This window comes from Strix uralensis, chromosome 2, assembly GCF_047716275.1.
Source record: "Strix uralensis isolate ZFMK-TIS-50842 chromosome 2, bStrUra1, whole genome shotgun sequence".
Classification (NCBI taxonomy): Eukaryota; Metazoa; Chordata; class Aves; order Strigiformes; family Strigidae; genus Strix; species Strix uralensis.
In genome coordinates, this window is record NC_133973.1 from 111,353,025 (window position 1) to 111,378,111 (window position 25,087).

General features: G+C 39.5%; 1 protein-coding gene across 3 annotated transcripts in view; it reads left to right on the plus strand.

The window, feature by feature from the left end:
• Positions 1-6,055, plus strand: part of DCLK1 (doublecortin like kinase 1) — a 257,750-nt gene extending 251,695 nt beyond the window's left edge. For all 3 annotated transcript variants that reach the window (XM_074859814.1, XM_074859813.1, XM_074859816.1), the window contains one exon: positions 908-6,055. In XM_074859814.1, coding sequence (XP_074715915.1) covers positions 908-965 — 58 coding nt within the window. In that variant the 3' untranslated portion in view covers positions 966-6,055. The remainder of the gene's footprint in view (positions 1-907) is intronic.
• Positions 6,056-25,087: the final 19,032 nt, after the last annotated feature.

The window sequence follows — 25,087 nt, forward strand, 5'->3', positions numbered from 1 at the left end:
AAAAACAGCAAAACCCAGTCCTATGCTTGAAATCATTAGTCAGACTTGGGCTGCCCTTACCTGGGTTGCAGTTTCACCTTGTAAATGTGCCAGAAGAGCAGAAGAAAGGATGTGGCTAGAAGTTACAGCCATCTTATTAAGACTTGCATTCTCAATAGTGGCAGAAACTGATCAAAAAGTAAAGCCCATCAAGTAAATGTTCTTCTTTCCCATTCCTAGATACTCAAGATAGGCCTAGATAAAATTAGCGAAGCATTTCATTTGATAGACCTTGGTTAACAGGAGGAGACAGGGTGGTCAGGTTAAACGGGTCTTTCCGTCAGAGCTCTTCAGCGTTCTCCCTAAGAACATCCATTGAGTGGCATGAGGAGGTGTCAAAGAGCTGGACTAGCTCCCTTCGGTGTTTGTTTTTTTCTTGTCTGACAACTTCATCACAATCCATCTTTGTTAGCCAATTGCACTGACTTGAACATGGGTGAGTGTGTATCAGCCTTCATTAGGTCAAATCAAAGACAAGCGTACATCTCTGCCTTGCCTGTAGAAACAGATTTATACTTTGAGAAGGGTGGGGGGAAGGTCAGTTGGTATTTGGCTTGAAATTTGAATCTATTAAAGGATGAAGTTAATAGCATCCAGAAGTAGAACATATGGCATCCATATATATGGTACTGTATCTGCTTGATGATGTCACGCCACCTCTTAAGGTTTGGGAAATGCACTTTTTAAAGCATTTAGCTATGTTGTGGGCTCAACCTTTCAGACCTGACTGAGACAGAGCAGGTTTAATTTGGTCTGAACATTTATTATCCCTGATATTTGCAGGCCACATAAAAACTCATGGTTTTCATTAGCTTTGCATTTCACACACAGCCTAATTTCATTTATTCTTATTTTATGCCCCTGCCAGACCACCGCTCTTGATAAGGAGAGGCAGGTTTTCCGACGAAGACGCAACCAGGATGTGAGGGGACGTTATAAGGCACAGCAAGCTCCACCTGAACTCAACTCCGAATCGGAAGACTATTCACCAAGTTCATCCGAGACTGTTCGCTCACCTAACTCACCCTTTTAATAAAACACTTTTACTCAAAAGTCTTGGCTTTAACCCTTTGAGACCCTGAAAATCCTTCAGACCTGTGTGAAGTGATTAGAGCTGATCTATCCAGCAGTAAATGCTGGGATGGTGGAATACAAAAGGGTGCTCACAGAATCTTTGTAAGAATAATTTCCTAATTGATTGAAATACTTGTTCTCTGTTTAGATTGCAACTTGCTGCTAATATGATCCTCAAAGGGTTAAGGCTATTTTGCTTTTTTATTTCAAGATAGAAGCAGTGAATGTTTTCATCAGTGAAGCTAGGAACTGCAGTATGTAATTTTAGCACATGTTAACCCTCTGAGTAAACAATCAACTTATATCTTGACAACCCACATCAGGGCTTTATTCTGGCTTTTTTGCTTTTATACGCACATATCTTTTATAGTACCCTGAAGTTCCTTGCCTGTTTCTGGCCAAAACAATATCAAACACACTATTGCTTAGGGGTTACAAATATAGGCTTTAAAAATGAAAATAAAATTAAACAAACAGCATCTTCTACAGCAACTTGTTCTAAACTTGCATCATACTTCCGCAGGGACTGACTGTTGTTGGATGATATTATTCAGGCTAATTGGGATATTCAGTTCAGGGCAGCCTCATAGTTTACAGAAGATGACCATGATGATGGCCACAAAAGGTTGCTTCCATATCGTTTGCTGCTAATGACAATGCAGAGTCTTGGGAAATGGCTTGAGGACACATTCTGTCATGTAATGGTATGTAATGATCTAGTTAAGAAGTTCCTGGTTCCTTTGCCTCACACTCAGAAATGTACAGGGATCCTCTCAGCATGACCTGGTTATTCCTGGAGAGTCACTTTTAAAGATTAACATTGATGAGAATTACCCTTAAAATAGCTAGAGTACTTCTAAATCAGGGAAAATACAAGTAATTTAATATATATGTAAAGCGTAAACTGAATTAGCAAAAGTTTTGTCTTAGAATGGAGATCTAAAAATGAATCACCAGTTCTATTTGTAATATTTAATAAAATGGGCATTTACACAGAGTATACATATTTCTGGTTTGTTAAAACATCAGCACAGCATTATAGCATTTTATTTAACCATTATCCCAAAGTTGGGTACCACAGAAATATTACACTTTGTAGACTTTTGCTTCAGATGTGATAATTTAAAAGAAAAATTATTATAAAATAACTCGAAATTTCACTTGAATGAAAAAGGCAACTTTGAAAATCCTATTCTAAAATAAAAATCAACATTGTGAAATTTATACTTTTATTACTTATATAAAATGGAAATTTTATCCTCTAAAGTTAAAATTTTCTCAGTGTTTTTAAAAAGTCACATAAATATGACTCTCTCCTTGCATTTTTCCTTTTCTTTCTTTCCCTTCCTTCCTTCCTTCCTTCCTTCCTTCCTTCCTTCCTTCCTTCCTTCCTTCCTTCCTTCCTTCCTTCCTTCCTTCCTTCCTTCCTTCCTTCCTTCCTTCCTTCCTTCCTTCCTTCCTTCCTTCCTTCCTTCCTTCCTTCCCTTCTTTCTGTCTTTCTCCATTTTTCTTTCATATCATACAGAAATATTAATATGCTGCCCCAAAACATATGCAGACTTTTCTGATTTTGCTGGGAACTATAAATAAATTTTGGAGGAACGGGGCAAGTTGCCCACAGTGCCGTTTTCATTCTGAGTTGTGTGTGCTCATGGAACTGTCCCTACAAGTAGTTGTGGCAGCAAGTGTGTACCTGCAGCTTGTTAGAGCTAGTGTAATGCTCTTTTGCATTTCTAGTTGAACTGTATTACAAGAAACATTGAAATTCTTTTGTTTCTCCGTCCTTTAAAGTGCATCTTTCATTGCTTCAGTCATGAAAACTTATATATTAAAAGTTCTGAAGATTTTAAATACAGGAATTTGTACACAAGTGGTACAAGTATTTCATACAGAATGCTTTTGAATTTACCCAGTGTCAATAATCTAGAAGTGAGATATTTAGTAGAAGAAACTAGATCTCCAGACTTCCTTGGTAATAAAGAGAGGTGAGTGTTTCCAGGTTTGATTCATCTCACCTGTCATGGACATGCAGTTTAGACAGGACTCATGCTTTAATTCACCTGTTGCTCTCACTCCATTGACTGTAGAAGGAACTGCTGCCAAACTTCAGATTATGAATTTAGTAGAATGAATCTCACCCTAAATCATCAGGAGACTCTGATCTCTGAACGTATGTCCATGGGCAGAAGACCTGTGCACGGCCTCAGTTACTCTGTCTGTAACCTGAATAACAACCTAAGTTGACTCCTTTCTTCATTTCCCTTTTGAATCATTGCATCGTATTGGTGCTAAATGTGACAACAATTTTTTTTTTTTCATGCTTATTACATATACTAGGTTGTTAACAATCTTAACCTAAGTGAAGCAAATAGGTGTCTTGTTGGCAAAATCGACAGGGTCAAAAGGTGAAGGGATAAAGGAACTGCCTTACAAAAGTTCTCAGGTTTTGGGAAAGGGCTGCATCTGTGGCAGATCGTAGACCATGCCCTTCCAACCGTAGAATCATTGCAGAAAGAAAACCCTTGGTAGATAGGGCACAGCCACTGCCATTGTGATGTTAATGGTGTAGTTTGATAACATTTGGGTAGGACAAGGATTATTTTCCATAGGATCAAACCCTCAGCCAACATAAAGCCTCCCTTGCCACTTACCTACATCAACTTACAGTAGGTCAAGGCACATGTTCTTCCAGCATTGTCCTTCCCACATTATATCATAGCCTTCCCTTTAGAAGAGATAGAATTCAGCCATGTAAATGCAAGACATACATTTGGTAATAAAAAAGTGTCCATTAACATCACATGTTCCTTGACTATTGGGAAAATTTGGCAGTCTTAAAGCAAAGGCCAATGTTCATTCTTCTTAATTAGAGCGGGAAGTCAGGAGAAAAAAAAATAAAAATGCTTCACTTTATGCATGAGAAATATTATTCAAAAACCCATCTGGGATTTTCCTATCACCTTTTCTTTGCTTTGCTTTGGAATACAGGGTTATCATTAAAATAAGATGTTTGGCTCCTTCATCTTACACCATCTTGTACTACTTTAAATGTATGTAAAAATAATCCTAGATCCTGAAAACCCTACTCATCCCCAGCGTCTTATATGTTTCTGATCTTTGGTTCATGTTTTATGAACATAACTATAAAAATACTTTTAAAGTTATTTTTAGGTCTGTGAGAGATGAGGTTTCAAATTTCTGATAGCCTCTTTTCAGGCTTCAAGGAAAGGTATCTGAATATTTAAGCTGTTTAAAAAGAGTTTGCAATGATGGTTTTAAATACATCCATATATATTTTTTAATATAACCATATATATGAATATATATATGTATAGTTTCATGGAAATAATAATGGTTCAGGCTTGTTTGGCAGTGAGTGCCCTTTTTCTTGTCTAACCTCTGAATTCCTGGGGGTAAGTGAAGACAGAATATGCGGCCCTAAAAATACTTGAAATAGCAGTGAAAAAAAAAAGAAATCAAAGATAACAGGCTATTTCTAATGTGATAATCTGGGAGACCACATAGCACACTGTGGTCATTTTACGGTAAAACATACCAGTCCTCCTGACTCCTTTCTTCATTTCCCTTTTGAATCATTGCATCGTATTGGTGCTAAATGTGACAACAATTTTTTTTTTAATGCTTATTACATATACAAGGCCAACTTCCTACCACCAAGCCTGTGTAGTTATCTGACATGGAGGGCAGTTGTGGTAGGCACAGTCTATCATCAAGGAGATGGAGAGGAGTGCTTCCAAAGGATGATTCAGGTCATCTAATATCTAATAACATCTGGAGATGCCTGACAGTCTGATCTCAGTATTTACAGGAGAGTAGAACAGGGTCACTTCCAGCTTGATTCATCTCAAATATAAGTGGGGATAATATGGACCCCAACCTAAGTGCAATATTCTAGTGAGCTTACATGCAGTAAGCAAACTCTGATATGAAAATGTAGTACTGATAGGTGATAGCACACGATTGGTTAAACGGTACTGAGTTGGGCATTGTCTCATCTAGAGTTAAGCATCTAATTTAGCGCAATCATCTAAACTTCCCTTATAGTTGCTAGAGACTGGCTTCTCTAGTGGATAATTAAAATTCTAGGATGGATGACTCACTCACTAGATGAGTGCCTGGCCTAATATATTTAGAACATGATTTATTAAGTCATGACATATAAATTAATATTTCCATAAATTACAATTTTCATAGCATTAATGTACAAAAAATCCAGAATACTATGGTTCTACTCAGAGGGTTAACAGAAAAGCACTAGGCATGCTGATTACATTGGTGTATCCAAACTGCTTTGCTTTTTTAGCCAGTGTTTGCTGATTTTTTCAGAGAATTCTTGAAAAATTTCAAGTTTGAAATAATTTAAGTGTTGTTGTTTAAGGAATTTCTATAACCAAATTAATCTTATTTTTAGCTTAACTTATCACAGGAATAATATGTATCATTGATGCAGTGTAAGTCTGTAGTTATCAATTTTATTAATTCCACAAGTGATTCCAGAAATCTCTCTTTTTTTAAGTACTTACTATAGAGCTTACAATGGTGGCATAGGTGACTGAGACTGTCTTTCTTATTGGTAAACAAACAATATTGTAATTTCAAGAAAGTCCTAAGAATCAGCTTTTCAGTTTGGTAGTGTACTAGTTAGGGGAAAGCTATCTCATGACATGCATTGTGTAAATCATCTTTGTAGATGAAGACTGTTCATATTAATGAACACATTCTTTTTCCTTGACATTGTAGCAGAAACTGTTTACTTGTTAATGAACAACCAATACATTAATTTGCTTCAGACTGTTAGAGGGGAAAGTGAGATTCCAGTCATTGACAATGTTATTGCTTTACAGTAGCCCTCATCTAATTTAAATGTGGTGCATACTACAATAAGCAAAGCCAAACCTGTGAATAAACTCCTGAAAAAGCCTGGTCGGTCTTTATTCAGTTGGGTACTCGCATACAGTAGCGTATGACAGCAGGAAGGCTTTCAAGAATTGTTGAAATGAAAGCGATATATCCACAAATAAGAGCTAAATTGCAATCCTTTCCCTATAGGGCATATATGTTTAAAAAGAAAAAAAAAAAGAAAAGAAAAATTGGCTCAGAGGTTTGCAGTGCTACTATATTACCACAGGGCAAGTACATTAAATCATTGTTATTTGCTAGCCTGGGGTATATGTTAGAAAATGGCATCTTTTTTATTTAGTTTAGATTGTGGGCAGGGAGACCTTTCCTAATATTATTGCAGTGCCTGCTAGTGCTGCCATGGTTAAAGCTGTGAGTATTTCCATTATAAACTCTTAGTCTCAAAGGTTTTTAATTTGATCGTAAAAATTTGCTTCAGGCAGAAACTTGGCATACAATTTTTCAGCTCAGAGTGATTCTTTTCCTAAAATATGAGGGAAATCAGCTTGACCTCTTTGACATTTATTTTCTAAGTGTACACAAACGTTCACACACACAGACACAAAGGCGGGTTTTATGCAGCTCATTTCAGATGTGTTACATTTTTCAAGCATATCTCGCAGGTCTTAACTATGAAGGTGACAGCTCAGAACTTTTGGACATTTTGAAAACCAGGGAGAAAACTCAATGATCAAGAGCAAAATGTTCCACATGTGGGAGAGTTTTATTTCGACGTGACAAACATTTAAAGTTTGAGCAGTAACGGGTATGTATATATGCCCTGTTGAGTGCTTGTGTAATTCCTAAACCCATAAGTTTAAATCATTCCATGTCGGAAATGCACAAATAAATGTGAATATGCTGAATTTCCCTGTAAAACTGGGAGAAGAAGCAGGTTCATCTTGTGTTTTAGAGTAACACCACGGACAAAGCTGACATTACACCAGCCAAAGGGTCCACAAAAAGAAGAATCAAAGGAACATTTTCTCTTAAAGGGAAAAAAAAAATCCCCCGAATAAGACAGGGTTGAAAGCTTACACTGAAAAAGAGAGGTATTAAAAGAAGTTTAAAAAGCATAAGTATGGAATCATTTGAAAACTAGAGAAGTGCAAGGGAGCCACACAGTGTAATGAATCCATATGCGGAGCCAATCAACTACTAATCTGGAGCAAATTTACAGCTACAAACAGGCATAATTAATCTACAAATCAAACACACCCAGCAGCAGGTGGAATTGAAATCCTAGTTCTTTTAGCAAACATAATGCAGACCTCTTTCTCATATATTCACTAAATGAGACCGTGTGTAGCTGTTTGAAGTAGTGTTACATACACGTTAGTGGAGAAATCAGGTGTTTAAAAAATGACAGTAAATTAATTTTTTAATAAAAATTCTGCAGCATGCTTCTACCTTAATGGGTCCTTGGGAAATGACTGCTTTCAAAAAGTGATGTCTATGCATTTTATACTTGTCTACATATATACTTCGATAGCCCATGCCAGATAGCTTCAGTAAAAGTTGAGTTGCTATACTGAGGCTTCATATTACGTGCAGTTTTCTGCAGCAGGGGGCAGAGGAAGGAACAAAGCGTCCATGGAATAAAGAGTTCATGGAATGACCCACCTGTAATGGAGATGTCTTCCTTAATCCTTCTTAGTGGTTGACTTGAGTGATTAAGTACAGTGCTCAGTCATTTCCAAAGGTGTTAACCTTACCTAAGTGGGTGAGGAGGGTGTTGTGCCAATTTTCTTGGTGTCCACCTGCAGTGCTACGCATTTTGTCAAGCCATGAGTAAATATCAGTTTTGGGAAAATAGCTGTTTATGCTAAATGACAGAGACAGAAAAAAGCATATAGGTTGAGATTAGCCATGACAAATGTAGACTGGCATTTGGAAGATGGTTTCCGACCAACTAATCAAACAGATTTTGAGAGTTTTTTCCAGTAGAATCATTGGAGCCAAGAAACTCCAATTGATTTTCAGGTGGAACTTGATCTGTTGATGCGAAACTTTCTTCTTGAGGTGTTTCTGATATGTCTTCATATACATTTCCTGTTATAGGAGGACTTTGGACTCAGAAACCCATAAGATACCTTGTATTTCTATGTTCCTAGTAGATTTTAAAGCTAGTGATGAGTTATACACATCCAATTTTAAGTGCCTGGAGAAAAAAACAGTGATGAAGAAGAAGCGTAGATTACTTCTCTAGAGTAACTCTCAAGAAGAGCTGGCATTGCTACTATGACTGTTACTGTTACTGTTACTGTTACTGTTACTACTACTACTACTACTACCACCACCATTGCTGTTCAGAGGTAATTACTTTTACCTACTCATCTCCATTAGGTGCCTGGAATGCTTCAACATCTGCCAATAAGACCAGAAGGGTCTTAAATGAGTAACAGCACCTATAAATTTATTTTCTTTTCAAACAAAATGCCCAAAGCTATTGAAGCTGGGGTGCATAATATGGTAAGAGTTTGAGAATTGGTAATAGAGAAATTGGTAAATTGAGAGAGAGGATTACTTGTAAAATATAAATGCAATGGATCATATGTCCAAGGGAATTCCTGTTGCTGTATCTTGCAAAGCAGAGTGATAGATTTTTTTCTCTTCAGCATATCCAAGCACATAGGAAAAGGCAAATAAGCTTTTAAGTTATGAACTTCTGACAATCTGGTATTCATCATGAATCTTAACTAAGTGTAGTCTTCATGAAATTACCTTAGTGTGATAGGGAGTTAAAATTTAAGGTGGGTAACATCAGATCTTGACAATTTTTGCTATTGATAGTTAAGGGGTGGGAGGAATCAAATTGACTGACTGATGCTAAAACCAGAAGTAGTTCAGGAGAGGCATTTCCAGAGAGAGTTGATGTGAAAAAAGGGAGGAGGAGGACTCTTGAGTAATTCCCAGAGGCCCATTTATCACTTGCCATTTGTGGTGGTCTTCGGTGTCTTATCTGAGGGAGAAAAAATTACTCAAACTGCTCCAAGGTTAAGGACATATCCGCTATAACTTATTTTTTATTTTATTAAGGAATTAATAATAACCTTTTATATTCTGCCTGAAAGAAAATTGTTAAAGGATTAGTTGAGTGTGAAATTAAATAGAACTTTTGTCATGCATGCTAAAAAGCTATATAAAGAAGTGGTGACCTTTAAACAATTTTCTAAACTATTTCAATTTAGAAAAATTTTCAATTCTTTTGAAACTTAGGAATTACTATGTGGTTTGAATGGCATGGATGACTCTTTAATATTCAAGGTACTAATTAAATAATTTCTAGATGATACATATTCCTGCAAAAATAAGGAGGGAGGCCAAATGGCATTTTTCAAATCCTGCCATTTATGCTAATAAATGTAAATGATCAGGAATGAGATCTGATATTATCCCCTTAACTTATGAGCTAAGTTTTTAAGTTGTTGCTTAATTTTATGTAAAATATTTGCTCTATAATGGTAATAAAAGTGTAGAAAAGGGCAAATCACTTAATACTTCAGCTCTAGTCTCAACTTCTAATGAGCTCATGTTTCTCGAGCTGAGAAGCATTACAATATATTTCAATTCAGTCATCACAAGCAAGCCACTAAGGAGTTACATCCAGCTGCATTCCTGAGAAGCTGTGCACAGGCTTTAAAAATTAGTCATGCAGCCACATCCTAGTTTTCCCACATAAACCTCTGCACCAAAGTGAGTCTTGATGTACATGCTTATATAAAAAAAGAAGCAACTATTCAAAAAATTCACACTTCATGTGTTAATTTCCCAGCACAGGAGGTGAGTTTGGATAAGCGTATGGAAATATAGTTGTGGACTGACAGCCTTTGTATCTGGTGCCCTTCAACACTATACATACCAACTCTCATGAGAAATGTGAATACTATTTTACAGTGGAAGCCTGCTAAATCCCACTAATGACTGGAAGTTTCATTGTAAATGGCTGGATTTTGGAATTAGCAGGTGAATGAAGAAATACAATAAAAGACCAGAGGATAATGCATTGCATAGTGTACTTTTTCATTTGTTCTGACATTTGATTTAGTTTTAATTTCATACTTCATACATTATCAGCAAGTGTGCTGGAGTGTAAAAGCTACAAATAAGGAGTCTGAGTAATATGAGATCCCACCAGGGGTCTTTGATTATTTTTGCTGAAAGGCAGAAAAAGTGCTATTTTATCTGTTGATAAAAAGTGTGTATTTTATCCTACCTCATTTACAAGTTAATAGTTGCTATTTAACAGCTGGTTCATGGAACAATTCTTGATGCAGTAGATAGCTGCAAAACTAAAGAGTCTGTCAGAACATGTCTGTCTGTCTGTCTAGAAGATGAATTTTTATGTTCACAGAGATTATAAACTGACAACAGGGTTACAGGCATGTGGTACTTTCCCTTTTGGACTTTGTCTTCCCAAAGCGTGTGCCCTCCATCTTACTGACGGCACAAGTTTTTGGCATGCTGAAATGAAAGCTAGTGATTTGTGAACACAATAGACCTTCATGAACCTTCACTGTCTTCAAACAAAACAGCCCCCTTCTTCTGTACTCCTTTTCACACACCTCCAGCCCCTCCAGGCCCCTTGTTTCTTTATCCTTCCTACACTCCTCTCATGCAGTACAAATGTACATCCATGCAGTAAAACAGATCAGGGAAACTGCTCCAGTGGAATAAAAAAGTTTTACCCTGCATTAATTACCTGGTTCTGTTCATTGCTCCGATACAGCAGGATGCAAGGAAAAAGGGTATGAAAAAGGAACTGCTTCAGTGGGAAAATGGGACTACTTTCAACAGCAGTGGTGGCTTAAATTGTAAATGAAAGCAAGGGATAGGGTCTAAAAAGTGTGTATTGTGTCTGTTGGGATCAAGTTCTACATTGTTGTTCTTTATATCTGGATCTTTCAAAGCATTTTTATTTTGAATAAACTGAAAGAGTGGGGTAATGTGAAAAATATTACAATAACAAAAGAAGATAGTCTTGGAGGAAGTTGGGACACCACCACTTATGTGTAAACATTACATATGCTCAGTAAGACGGAATATGTGAAGAGGGGGCATCATGTGCTGCCTTCAGATTGCCTACATGATCTAGGTTTTTCTGATGCTTTCTAAAGGACAATGATGGAAGACACACACAGACTCTATCTTGCAGTCACTTGCCCCAAGGTGATAAATAACATATAACTTTATTATTTGTTGCCATTCAACCTTCAAGATGGGAAAAGTCGGTTGCTGGAAACCTTAAGCCTAGATGCTGTCCTGGTTGTAGCTTTTTGCTCTGTGAAAAAACACCAGTAGCCTATGAGGCTCCTCTGCACTGTACAGTCACCAGCAGCTTCCAACAAGGTAAAAATTTATGATGCCTTAAATACCATTTAGTCTGGCTGAATGAAGGCCAGTGAAATCCTCTTTTTGAAAGATAGTTGAACCAATGATAATTATGGAAGACACACTTCTGCAAAGGGACTGAAAAATGCAGCTATTGGGGTGCTGGTCTGTTGCTTCTATACTGGCTGTGAGCACATGCCAGGCATCAGGCAGCAAAGAGGGACCCTGTGGGCAGCTTGCAAATCAGTAATCATAACCAAATCTTCCCTGGAAAGCAGATGGATTTAGGGTTTGGGTTTTGCTTTCATTTTTCTAAACAGGAAACTTGTTCAAAACTCATACTTGCCTCCTGTTACTTGTTTCTGTTATATTCAGGGTAATGGGACTTTGAAAACATTAAAGAAAAAAAAATATTAGCAGCATTACATCAAAGAACTATCCAAATCTTATCGTGATTCTCCTGTTTGGGCAACAGGCAGATTGGGAAAATAGAATCTATATTATGTCTAGCTGCTCATTCTGAAGTACAGACATACTGTACTCCAGGCAGAGAAATCACCTGAATGGAAACCTTGGTAATTCATTATTTATTTCCCTTCATGTAACATGGAGCTTGGTATTGTTATTTTATGTGCAATTGCCACATAGTCAAATCTATCATACCACAACATTCCAGGATATCCCCAAATTGTATCTTTTTATACCACCTCTAGGTAGGAGAAATAAAATAGAGATGTAGCAAATTTAATGAATGACATTACAGTTAGAAAGTTAAACTTTTAGCACTGAGAGAGTTTCCTTTTGTCAGAGGTTGCCTGATTTTTGATCAAAAACATGATTTTGCATGTATTTGTTTGAGCAAATACTGAACTTTGAAATATAGCAAGTTTAATTATGCAATATGGTAAAAAAAAAAGACATCTCTGGTCCAAGACTTCTCAAATCACCTGCATAGAGAGAAATCAATTTATTCTTTTCTGTTAGACCCCTGAAAAGATAAATCCACTGACCCTGAAAATAGATCTCTTTTTATTCTTGGCCACATCCATAATCCTCCTTTCTTAATAGCTGAAAAGAAAGTCATAATTAATATGCCACTAGAGAGTTTTCATTATTTCCTCAGAATTACCTCTTAATTTACTAGATTAGCTTGATTAAGTAATGAATTTGTCAGTTCCAGTTTTTCCCTAAGAATATGAAATATCTCATTTTTGACCAAGTGATGCTGAATTAAACTGCAACTGAGGAAGACATTTTGGCCTAGATTTCTTTTGTTAAAAATTCTTTAAAACCATTTTCTTAATGCACACTTAATTACTGAAGGCTACAGAGCCCCACAGGCCCTCTCTACCTGCAGACTTTGCAGCCACAGAGCTGGAAGCAAAGCACAGTGGCCCAGCAAGCTGTTTCCCTGCGCTGAGAGCCACAACACAAAGGGAGGAAGGGTGTTCTAGACCACAATCCTGCTGCTATGTCACAGCAATTTGGTCATTTACTGAAATGCTGGGTTGAAGTGCCACTAAAGATAAACAATCACTCTCCTGCAGAAGTGGTCTCTTCCATTGGCTGGAGAAGAAGAAAATCCTGATTTTCTGACTAATATAGGTCAAATTTTCTGTACATCAGTGAAGAACACCACCCTTCCTTCACCAGTGCGTAGCAGAAAAGTTTCGTGTTGTTTCTGGGTTCATTTTTTGAGAACTGTGGACTTTTCTCTTTGGTGTTTTTGTTGCTAAGTAAACACCTGTCAGTAATTAATTGTAATATTTTCTTCTAATTGTGAGTCTGTAACAGATCAGAAAGTGTCAACCTCTCCTCTTTACATGTCAAGAGAGACTGGTCCTCATTCCTTGCAGTCCTTCCCATTTCACCCAAATGAATCAGTTAAGTAGCTAACTCACTGACTGCATATATTAATGTGCTCAGTAGCCTAATTTGTGTAAAATATGCAGTGGTTGCCATTAAAATGTCAACCTTTACCCTTATAGCAGTTATAAAGGAAGGGAGAATTGTAGATTCCTGCCTGCAACTCGAGGTTGATAGTACCATAATTGTCATAGGTAGAAATTTTCTGAGGCCATTGGAAGGGTTTAATGACCGTCTCTGTGCCTGTATGGGAATACAGACTGGCAGAAACTGGCTTGTTCTGCCCTGAGGCCGCTGGTAAAAACGCTAAGAGAGGCTGAGAAGTCAGTCAGTCTTAGGAGCTGGAGTAGGATGGAGACAGGTATACATATATATATATATATATATATAAAATGATAGCCGGAGAAAACCAAACCGCAAATAACCATGTGGCACTGAAATTCCTAGAGACCAGCAGTCCACAAATCAAGAGAACATACCCAGTGAAGAGTGATGAGCTGAAAAGGAGAGCACAAAAGCCTGACACGCCATGAGCCAAGCAAAAGTTTCCAGACTGTAGGATTTCAGTGACTCACAGTCTAAAATGTTTGGCGGTGCAGGAGCTGGTGAGAGCCAGCCAGCTGCTCTGGTTGCAGGGAGTTTCACACTGCACAAGCATGCAAATGATGTAGTGATGACGAAGTGTAATGCTATAAGGGGAGAAGTGGTCAGCTGGCTCATGTGGACTGTGCCAGCATGGGGGCAGGAGCTGGCTGTCCCACTTCCCCACTTTGAAGGACTAAACTTCGTGTTTTCTGCTTGATTCCCAAACCTGTGGATTTTTCTTTTAAACCAAATGAAGAGATGACAGCTGCTTTTATTTTAACCTCCTGTCTGCAACTCTGATGTTGTGTCTCCGCTACAGGGTTATGCTCTGCTCAGGGGAGACTTCACTGCAGCTGGCACAGAGGAAGCCCTGAAACACATCAAACCAATGAAGATTTTTAGAAGTAAAGCTCTAACAGCCTCCGGTGTGCATGTGCAACTATTGGTGTCCAGAAACTTTTCAAGTTGCCCAAATCACAGGAGGAGCATGTGGCCTCTCTCTGACCCCAGCATCAGCTTAGTGGCCAATTTTATGTCCTTGCAGCAGAGCACAGAGGTACTAGAACTCTTCAAAGAAACAACAGGAAAATAACCCATCAGTTTGAAAAGCCAAGGCCTATGTGATGGCCTAGATCTGGTTTATTTGTTAATTTTTAGCTTGCATGAGGTGTTCTTTAGAGAGGTGGTGGTCTGTGTGAAAGGGGGTGGCAGCCAACTCCTCTGGGAGCAGTGCAGGCTGCTCTACCAAGCCATGGAGCTGGCAGAAACGGGGTAGCTGATGAAAGCAGCAAGGAACAGACACGGCCCAAGCTCGGGAGTGATGGCAAGAGCATCCAGAGGAACAAAATGGGCTGAGCAGAGTTTGCTACAACCAAAAAGCCATGGAGTTGGCTGAAGTGGAGGTTGAGAGAAAGGATCTGTCTGCAATGACACAATGGACAGGGGGAGGTGCATTAATTAATCCTTTTTTTTCTAGTCTGTCTGGCATAATCAGTCGGAGCTTAAAACAAGTTGACTGTCTGAGTTTGTGTTTGAATATAGCCTATCTGGGTGGTTCAAGGTCCCCTTCTGGGGTCACTTCCTGAAAAGAGTAAGTTTTGGTGGGGCTAGCTCAATGCTGTGCCTGACTTGAGACAGAGACATTAAGGGAGACCTTGACTGTCTTTAAAAGTTGCTCACTTTCAAGCCCTCGTGCCCTGTTCTCCTCTCTGCCATCCCAGTGACTGGATGCCCCTGCCCAGTTCAGGGAGAGGAGCAGGAGAGTGTTTCTTTGCTCTCCCATTTCTGAAATAAAAATGGAAATCAGACGAGGGCAAAGCTTTCAAGGCCTGTTCAGCCCAAGTGCTTTCAACTACAGCAAAGCACAAGGGACAGAGGGGCGATGCACGCAGGCTACTGTGCGAAGAGGATAAATTCAAAGCACTTTTCCAGAAAGTATTACAGTACCAGGAGAGCTAATGAGGAAAAAAGTAACAGAGATGAGTAATACAGAGAAAAAATGAAACAAAATCACAAGAATTTGGAGGCAAACTGGCCACACATTTCAATGTGGACACACAAAAGGCCTGCTGTGCCACAGTCCCTCACCCAGGCATTTCCCTGGGACACCGGGGCTCTGTGCTTATTGCTCCAATGATTTGGGTTACACTGTAAATGAGGTAATGGAAATGTGGGCCAGTCAGAAAATTGAATGGGATATCCAGAAATCAAGTGTCAAACTTACTTTACTACTTACTTGAGGTCCAAATGTGGAAGAAAAATCTCCCATAGGACTTTCATTCAGTCTCCTGTGTGCTGCCTTTCATGTGTGTCTTAAATTACACTCAAATGAGGCTCCTGTGCCCACAGAGCTGTCAATGTAACACCGCTTGCCTGCGTCTGTGGAGAAAAATTCATTAGTTTGGGTGCCAGAATACCATTAGTTAAAACCTTACCTCTTTTCCTCTCTAGATGTCCCACTGACATCAGCCTGCTCCTCACCCACTCCTCCTTTCACAACTTCTGTGTCTGTTGGCTGATTTCAACCAATTTGGAGAGAAGAGGCAGAATTCTCAAAAATAGTTAAGGATGTACATGTATAGTGACAAACAGCTCAGTAGCTGAGAGAAGCCTAAATTAGCTGTTGGCCCTTGTGCCAGAGAGAAATGGACGGGAGCTGGCAGTGGTCCTGTCTAAAGGGGCAGCTTGGTGGTCGTATCTGGCTGCCTTTCTGCAAGGGGTGCTGGGCTGTGGTGGCTGAAGGGATGGGTGGAGAGCTGACTTGATGCTGCTTTGAGCGTTGGGCAGTACAATGGACAGCACTGATGTCACCTTTTCACACTTCCAGCTGGAGTACTTGATCTCACTGCCCTGCAATATAGCTGAATGGCTGGAAAACCCTGAGAGGAAGCAGCAGGTCTCTCATCTTCTTCCCTTCTGCCTCCTACCTCTGCTTCATCCTTCATTTTAAAGGGATGTTATTATCCCTTCTCTTTTTCTGCAAGAGAGAGGAGTACCCTTTTGCCTTCCCTTTTTTTTCTCTTGATGCACTAAAATTAGAAGTGAAAATGGCTGCTCCTAGGCTTTCTGTCCTAGGTTGAGTTGTATAATTTTGATCTTTTTAATACAAAATATTCTGTTCTGAAATCTGTGATGATGAATGTAGCTCCCATTGAAACAGAACTCTTCAATATTTGAGTCCGGTGAATATTTTTGGAAAAAAACATTCCCTTATTTCATAATTCTAATTTTCTTCTCAGAAGAAACATTGATTTTCCAGTTAGCTTTCCTTAGAATCTATTATTCAGCTTCTAAGCTTATAGAAGAAAAGATCTTACCAAGAAAATAAAAAGATTATGGGAGGAGGGAAACCAACACAAAACCCATCCCCTGAATATTTTACACATCTTTAACATTATTCTTTAAAAAAAAAAAAAACACACAGACTGACTATGCAAGTGACACTGTCTTGCAAGTCTATGTGAACATTTCCTTGGCTAATGTTCATCAATCTGAGGAAGGAAACCAGGTGACACATGTGAAATGCTGATCCTGCTGCTTGTCCCCATGCCATATGGCAGCAGAAGCTGGCATTGTTCTTTGGCATTTAGACCAGAAAGCTCTTTTGCCCCAGTCCACTGCTGTTTACAGAAATAGTGCTTCAGCCCTGACCATTAATGATGTGCATGTGTCGGACGACAACGCTGTAACCTGCAATAACCTTGTAAAGCCGGGGCACAGCACAAACACTCTGAGGACAAACACATTGCAGCATTTAAGTAAAAAAGATTAAGTTTGATGTGGTTTAATTTACTGGAAAAAGGAATTCCATTCTGGTTTTTATAGGAGAAGATTGGCTGGAAAGAAACACAGCTCTGTCTAGCCTGGGCCGCTGGCTTTATCAGGGTGAATTCACCCCATATAGAAATGTTATAAGCCTCTCAATGCTTTTTGGTTCCAGTGTTAAATTCTTTGATAATTGTATCTTGAACTATTTCCCTTGCCAGCCTGATCTTTAACCCAATAACCTTTTAAGTCGGATTTTTTTTCCTGTCACTCAGTTTAAATCTCGTCTTCCTTAAATTTAAGTATATGTCTGTTTCCCTTGCCTATGTTTTTCCTGCTGAGCCCTCAGGTTTATAGGCTGAGTCATTCCTATGTGAGGTTTCTTCCCATTCTTTGCTTTGTTTGTTCTGCTAACTTAAGCAGTCTGTTTCTCTTTTGTTCATGTACAAGAATTTAAAATTTAAGAAACTCTTGTTATCCTCACCATTCATTTTCCCACTTCATCATCTGTCTAACCTGCCATGTAATTCAGTCCTTCTCCAGTGGCTTCAATTGTTTTTATAATGAAAAACTGTGTATGGGATGTGAATGATCCAGAGCTTCAAAAGCAATTTCTTGAATATTAATGACTGTGCTTTTTTTATCTCCAGGATTATAGACTGCCAATATCCATGTCTTTGAAAGCCTTCCTGACAGGAGGTTAACCATCCACTTCAGCTTGGCATTAATCATGCTAATTTGATGACTTTTGTTTGCTTGTTTACTTGTTTGCATAGTGGATCTTTTCCCTCTCTTCCCCTCCTTCCTTTTTTTTTTGACTACCCTTTTGATCAGCTGGTGGATTAATTAGACAACAATTGTTCCCCTGATTTTCAGCAAATCCACTGTTTTGGAATCATGATCTAATAGGTACATAGCACAGACTTGGGAGCATTTGAGTCTGTTCAGAGTTGCATAACTCAGCATGTCTTGTTCCTTTGTGCCCCCTTTTTTTCTACCTTCTGTAAGGTGTGAATTGGTCTACATGACTAATCTGAAGCAGTGGACAAAAGCTATTTTGGTCCTTAATCCAGTTTGAGCAAAGGATTGCTTTCCCTCACTAGTGTTCTTTAACAAAAATAGACCTTCAATCCCTGTCTTGTGATCTCCTGGTGTGCGACAGGTCAGAGCACCCACTTCCTTCTCATAATTAAATGAATGTGTCAACAAAATAGGGCTTTGTTACAAAGGGAAGAAAAATAACTAAATAGACAAAGCTTTCTGCTCAAAAGCAAACAAATAACCAATGAAACCAATTCTTCTTTCTTCTAAATCTATGAGCACCTACAAAGCTCAGAATATGGAGATGCATTTCCCCATTCTCACCTTCCTTTCTCAGATCCATGTGCAATATATGCCTCATCTTTCTCTGTAGATGTTCAGGACCAGTCACCCAAAACCCATTGCAGCCTCACTGTGATTGATTGCTGTCTTCTCTAGGCAAACATTAGTAATGAATTATATACAGCCAGCGTGCTACAAGCATGCAGGTTTCTAAGTACAAAATGATAGAGGATGCAGGGTTCAATGAAAGATGTATTCCTCACTGAGTCACACCAACAAGCTGCCAAGAGGAGAGGGCAAGAGGTTCAGACCACATTTAGCCACAGTCCTTTACTCACCAGTTAAGAACAGCAGGTGAGTCCTAATGTAGTATTCTTTGAAATACTAGTAAATTATTAATATAACTACTAATACACTATAACTGATCCGATAAATTACTAGTAAAACACAATAACAGACGGGTTGCTATAACATTGCTCTAGTTGGGAAGCAACCTTTATTCTGCTCATGAAGGTGAACAGCCTGTCTCCTACTTCAGGCACAAAAAGAAGCGTTTAGGGGTAAAAGATTAAGCCAGTCTTTACCGTTTAGGAGGTTTCAAAGGGCCTGTTGGCTATAAAAGCTGAGCTATCCTTTCAGAAAGGAGGCATGGGCAACAGCAGAAACTGTCATCTCATCAGGAGGTAAACAGCAAATCCGCTGAATAATGGAACGAGAGAACTTTCTCGTGTTACCTTAGTCTAAACAGATTAAGCATATTTTTGCTTTTATTTTTTCTGCCTACATCTTTTATAAACATTTGTGGCTGCATTGTCTGTTTTGAATATTATGAATAAATGCATGTTTGTGTTTTTGATTAGTCTGAGGTGAGGGAAGTGTAGCTGGCTCACACTGAGTTTCAGGTCACCTGCCAGCGGCAGAGAAGCGTTCTTCTCTCTGGCCTGTGGCAGGGCCATACTTGGCCCTCGACAAATGATCCCTCTCTCCTGCATCCTGCATCCAAGAGATCCAATAGAACAGGCCCACCTGAACCACACGGGGAACTAACACAGGGGTCAGGAAAGGCAGAAATACCTTCCCGCTCGCTGTCGGTGAGGCAAAAGCTCTCTGCTATGCTGGAGGGTGTCAACAACATCCCTCTAGCCCAGGCATCACTGTGGCAGAGAGCATTGCACTGGGAAATGAGAGGATCAAGTTTTTCTCCACCACAATAGTAAATTTATTAAATGGCTCAAAGCATAGACATACTTTGACGCCAGCCTGTGTGGGAGCATAGGTTGCCTGGCTAAGGGAGAAAAAAGACCCACAGGAGGCAGGGCACAAGGAGTAAATGCACAGTCCAGCCCTGCACCAAGCTGTGCTGCCTCACCGTGGGGATGTCAGACTTTGGCGCAGGCTGAAGAAACACTGACCGGTTGCAGCTGCTGCTAAATAAATTGGTGCTCGGTGGATTTAAGGAGGGGCCTCTAAAGGTAGAGGTGTACAACAGTCTTTTGGGAGGCTCTGTGGCCCAGCAGCAAGGTAGGTCTGACTGCTGCATGAGGCAGGATCATGGAGAAACACTGATCGGCAGTGAAGGAGAAGCCAGATGTGTGTTTACATCGGAGCCCGTCACTCCAATCAACATTTGTCCTCAATGCAGAGAAACGGGCACTTAAAAGACATGGCTTCTCATCCTAAGGTCACATGAAATATGTCAAATGAATCATTAGCTGTATGACCTGCTCAGATGTAGGCATCTGTAAGGCTAGAATTACTTGGGAATAATTCTTTCCAATTTCTCTGCTACAGTCCATTATACTGTTTATCTCCTGAACTCCTCCATGTTGTTCCCATAATGTTTTCCTGGTGACAGAATTCCTCCACATTTCTTGGTGTCAGGCATTGTGGCCTCAGTGTACAATCAGATAGAGCCTGTTCAAACCACCAATAGCTGAAAGCTTTATTTCAGGATTAAAATAATTTTGCATCCTCAGATGTGATATGTCATATGTGCAAATAACTAATATAATTCAGTGATTGATACTGATTATTTAGATACTAACAGGATTTCCTAAGCATTCAGTCAGCCAGTATTTTGAAAGCATGGTGTGAAAAATTCATATGTCTCAACCAAAGATCTCCAGAACAAATGACATTCACAAAGCTGTGGGTACTCGTTTGCTCAACTGCTTTCACCATAACTTGACTCTCTGTTTCTCCTTTGCTAGTGCATTTTAGGAAACCTAAAAAACCCCAAAACTAAAAACCTAAACAAGAAGGTTCTTCAATTCTGGAATTTCGAGAGCTCCGTCAAGGAAGGAAGAATAGCAGGAGCAGCTAGGATGTGCCAGCTGCCCTAGCCTGGGACACATATTGCAATGCAGTGAGACAGGGAGCTAATTGTGGGCATCTAAGTAGATCTGGTCCCTTAAATAAAAGTAAATTGGGTCCTTCTTGGAAAGAAATGCAGAAAAAAACACTTTTGGAACAGATACAGTGCACAAAGTAAAGGAGTGCTATGAAGGGGAATGGGGGAAAAAAGCAGGTAGTCATTTTCCTGATATCTCTGAAACAAGGCATGCACAAACCCAGGGAGAGACTTAGGAAGCAGTAGAGCTGTTTTGGGATCAGGGAACAGTATAATGTCTAGAGGACAAGCGAGGCAATGGGAAAGATGTGCTGTCCCGCTCACAGGTGTGACAGGCATGGCAACGCTCTGGTTACAAAGGGCAAAGGAGACACCGCTTGAGGTCTTGGATCTTGTCCTGAAACCCTTTCTGCCAGCAGTTCTGACAGGGCAAAAGTAGGCACCAAAATATTTGTGTGCAAGCCTCTGAAAGGAAACATGTGCTGAATAAGCCCTGTGTCAGTTAACACAAGAACCTCGTGCCAGTGAATTGCCCAGTAGCACTTTTGCCTTCTTTAATCATATTGGTTGGGTTAATAAAAAAGGTATGATTCCTGTATAAATACTACAGTAATTTCTGGCTCTCACAGCACTGATACCGAAATGTGGAGTTATTTCCTATCTCTTTAAGGCTCTTTCAAATATTTTTAAGATTTTTTCCTGTGTAATCTTATTTCACTCTTAACAGGTCATGACGTATGTTATATCCTGGCTGTACAAAGAGAAATAATACTATATCCTCTTCTACCAATGCATCAACATGTCATTTTCTCTCAAATAAAAACAGAAAGAAAAATTGTTAAATGAGAGAATTTGAAAGAGACTTCATCCATATTATCTAAGGTATACTTTTGTGAGGAAGGTATAGTTTCCCGCCACAAACATTCAAGGGAAGAGTACTTCTGCTTTATTATTTAGAGACCTACAAATCCTACAGCTCCAGGGACACTGGGGCTGGAAAAGGCATGCCAAGGGGAGCCCAGCATTGTACCAGCATTGGTCTCTCCATACATTTCTAATCCTTGCCACCCATGGTGTTGGGGACCTCAGCAGCATGACCTCTGACCCATGCAGCAACTAGAGCTAGGGTTAGGCTTAGGTTTAGGGCTGAGAGAGTCACAAAGCCTACAGCTCCAGGGACACTGGGGATGGAAAAGGCATGCCAAGGGAGGCACAGCACGTCAACAACATTGCAGCCGCCACACTTTTCTAATCTGGGACACCCATGGTGCTGGCAACCTCAGCTCCAAGATGCCATTAGGGTTAGGTTTAGGGTTCAGAGAGCCAGAAACCTTACAGTTCCAGGGACACTGCGGCTTTTCACATCTTGATCTGAGCAAAATGTTTCTTTGCAGAGGACACTGTGCTCATCTCCATGATGGAATTTTTTTTTTTCATAAACATGTTTAGCTACCCATTAGAAACTTTTGCTTGAAAACTGTCATACAGCAAGTTTTAGGGATAGATAGAGGAAATAACTTTAAGGCACTGCCTTAAACATCTTGGTTTGTACTTTATCTTGTGTTATATTGTATACTAAATTTCTATTGCAGAGATTCACTGGATCCAGAAACAGTAATTAAAACTAGTATCTAGAAAGTTTATTTTAGGGAAGGGGGGATGCGTGTCTCATATCCCTATAGATGCACCCAAGTCGCTATTGCTTGTACAGGCAGTTTGCAGAAACAGCTTGATGGGTGAGTACTGTAAAGTGCTTTAGTTGCCTCACAAGTTGATGAAGGTGGCAAGTTGTGGTCCATGATCAGTTAACCAAAGATGCTTTGTCAGACATTTTCATTAGTGAATGCCTCTGAGAGACTGAAAAACTTTTGAATGCTGAAGAGCCAGGTTTTGTTCACATATGATAATTAACTGCCTTCCCAAGTAATGAAACTCCCAGTGATTGGGTCAGACTAACAGAAATAGCAAAGATGTGTGGGTAATTCTCCCTTATCTCCTGGGGTCCTTTCTTCACGATTCATTTTCAGTCATCCCAGGGACTGTCTCTGTTGCTACCAGCCCTGCCCAGTGATCTCTGGTCCCTAGGAAAGATCCTCCTGTCATCTTGAAGGTTGGACTCTGTTTGTCCCTTGCAGCACTTTGTCTCCATGCTTGAAGACAAGCAGACTCACCTCCTGTCTGTGGCTCCTCTCATGCCAGCCGAAGCTTCAGGATGCTGGCCTGCAGCAGTGTCAATTTCTGCTCTCCTTGGGGGTCCTACTTGGTTCAGTCTCCTTACAGGAGTATCAAGGAGTTGTGGACAAGAAGGGAACAACCCCAAGTACTGTCTGTCACAGTACTTTTACAGTATAACTGTAACTTGTTTACAAAAAAGTAAAGAAACCATATTTTGTAGTCATCTGTTTCCTGATTATTTTATATAATAGCTACTGGGTATTGAGGGCAGAGACTATAAATGATCTAAACTTGAGAGGGTAACAAATAGTTTTAGGGAACGCAAAGGCCTCTGCACCTAAAGAGTATAAAATTAGCAAGGGAACGTTCATTTTAGCTGATATATTGTTTTGTGACAAGAATATGGCCTGATCTGAATGCTAAAGCTGAGACACGAAGCTACTTTCTTCAGTTACTGAAAGGTAGTTTTGAGCTTGGATTGTGTGTATCTCCTCATGAATGAGAAACAAACTCAAGTACATCTGGTCTAGTGTAAGGCTTAGGTTTCAAAAGGCATCTTCTTCATGACAATTTTTTTTTCTTTCTGTTAAAGTAATTTTTCAGATTGGCTTGCCCCTGTATCTCCAAACATAAAGGAGAAGATTGAGTTTTACAGTCCTTCCCAGGGTTCTAAGAGATTTGGAAAAACGTAGATAAATATTTCTTGTGATTTTTTAATCTTCATTCCTTAAAAACTATAAAAAATAACAACGAAAACTCCAGGCAAGTTCCATAAGGAAAACAAAGTTTCAGCAGCTTCTGGTGAACATGGGCTCACTTTTGTGAGTCAGCCATGGATGATTATGGTTTCATGTGGAAATTGGGCAAAACTCTGCTTTTCATGATGTCATGCTTCACACCTAGATTAACCACAATGTGTTTAGTTGAGTTTAATTTAGTTTCTGGTTTGTTCAGTTCTGAAGCGCTATAAAAACAAAGCACGACAAGGGGCATGACCCCCATAGAAAAGAAAACACAACAAGGTCTTGCACTAATAGCTGTAAAATACTACTGCTGAGTTCAACGTTGGTTTAACAAATTCCCTATACTTTACCAGTCCTTATTTATTAAAAAATAAATAAGGATAACTCTGTTCATTGCACCTGCTACTCCTTTGCAAGTAATATATATATACTTATACATGTGTGTATATATATACACACACATATGTGCATGTGCACACATACATGTTATCTATATGTATTGATTATATATATATGTATGTGTTTGTCTTTCTACTTGAGTAGATGGGCAAAACTCTTTGATTAAAACTTAAAGATTGGCATTAGAAGTTCACGTTAGCTATTGATGATCCAGCCTACAAAGAACAAATGGCCAAGAGAGGTACCTGGAGCACAGATTTCGGGACTGGAATACAGCTTGTGTGTTTAATACCTATAAAATGCCATGATATTTTTAACTGAATTCATACTCTGAACAACTGAGCAGTCATTTGGTTACCCTTTCCAACCATTACTTGGTCTATTTATCAATGATACATACAAACACACAAAAAAGAAGTGCTGACTTACATGTTGCAACTTCTTAAGTTTCTTGATGGCTTCTCTCAAATACATGTTATTTTGTTATGACTCTGGATTGATGCTGACTTTTCACACAAACTAGCTCTCTTGGTTCTAACTGAATTATTTCTCAGAGGAGGTTTTCAGTGGGTATATACCAAAAAGTTTGTAGTCTTACCCAGCATGTTTGAAGTGTGAACTAAATACTTAACGGTCTGTTCTGTTGATGATACACATGTGTCCTGGTTTAGCTAGGATAGGGTTAAGTTTCCCCAGAAGTGGGGTGGAAGCTCTAGCTGGGTTATTCAATACCATGCTGACGTCACCTCTGGGCTCCGAAGCGCGGGAGCCGGGAGAATCGGTGAACGCGTGTGTTATGTGATCTCTCTGCTCTCACTGCTGTATCGGTACATATCTTGCACTGTTCGTTGTTATTACTGTTCTTGTTATTGTTATTGTTGTTGTTTGTTCTGTTGCTGTTGCACTGTTGTATTAAACGTCTCCTTATCTCAGCCCTGGGGCTTTGTATTTCACTCCCTTTGTGGGGGAGGGGCAGCAGCCACGTGGTCTCAGACCCCGGCAGGGAGTAAACCACCAC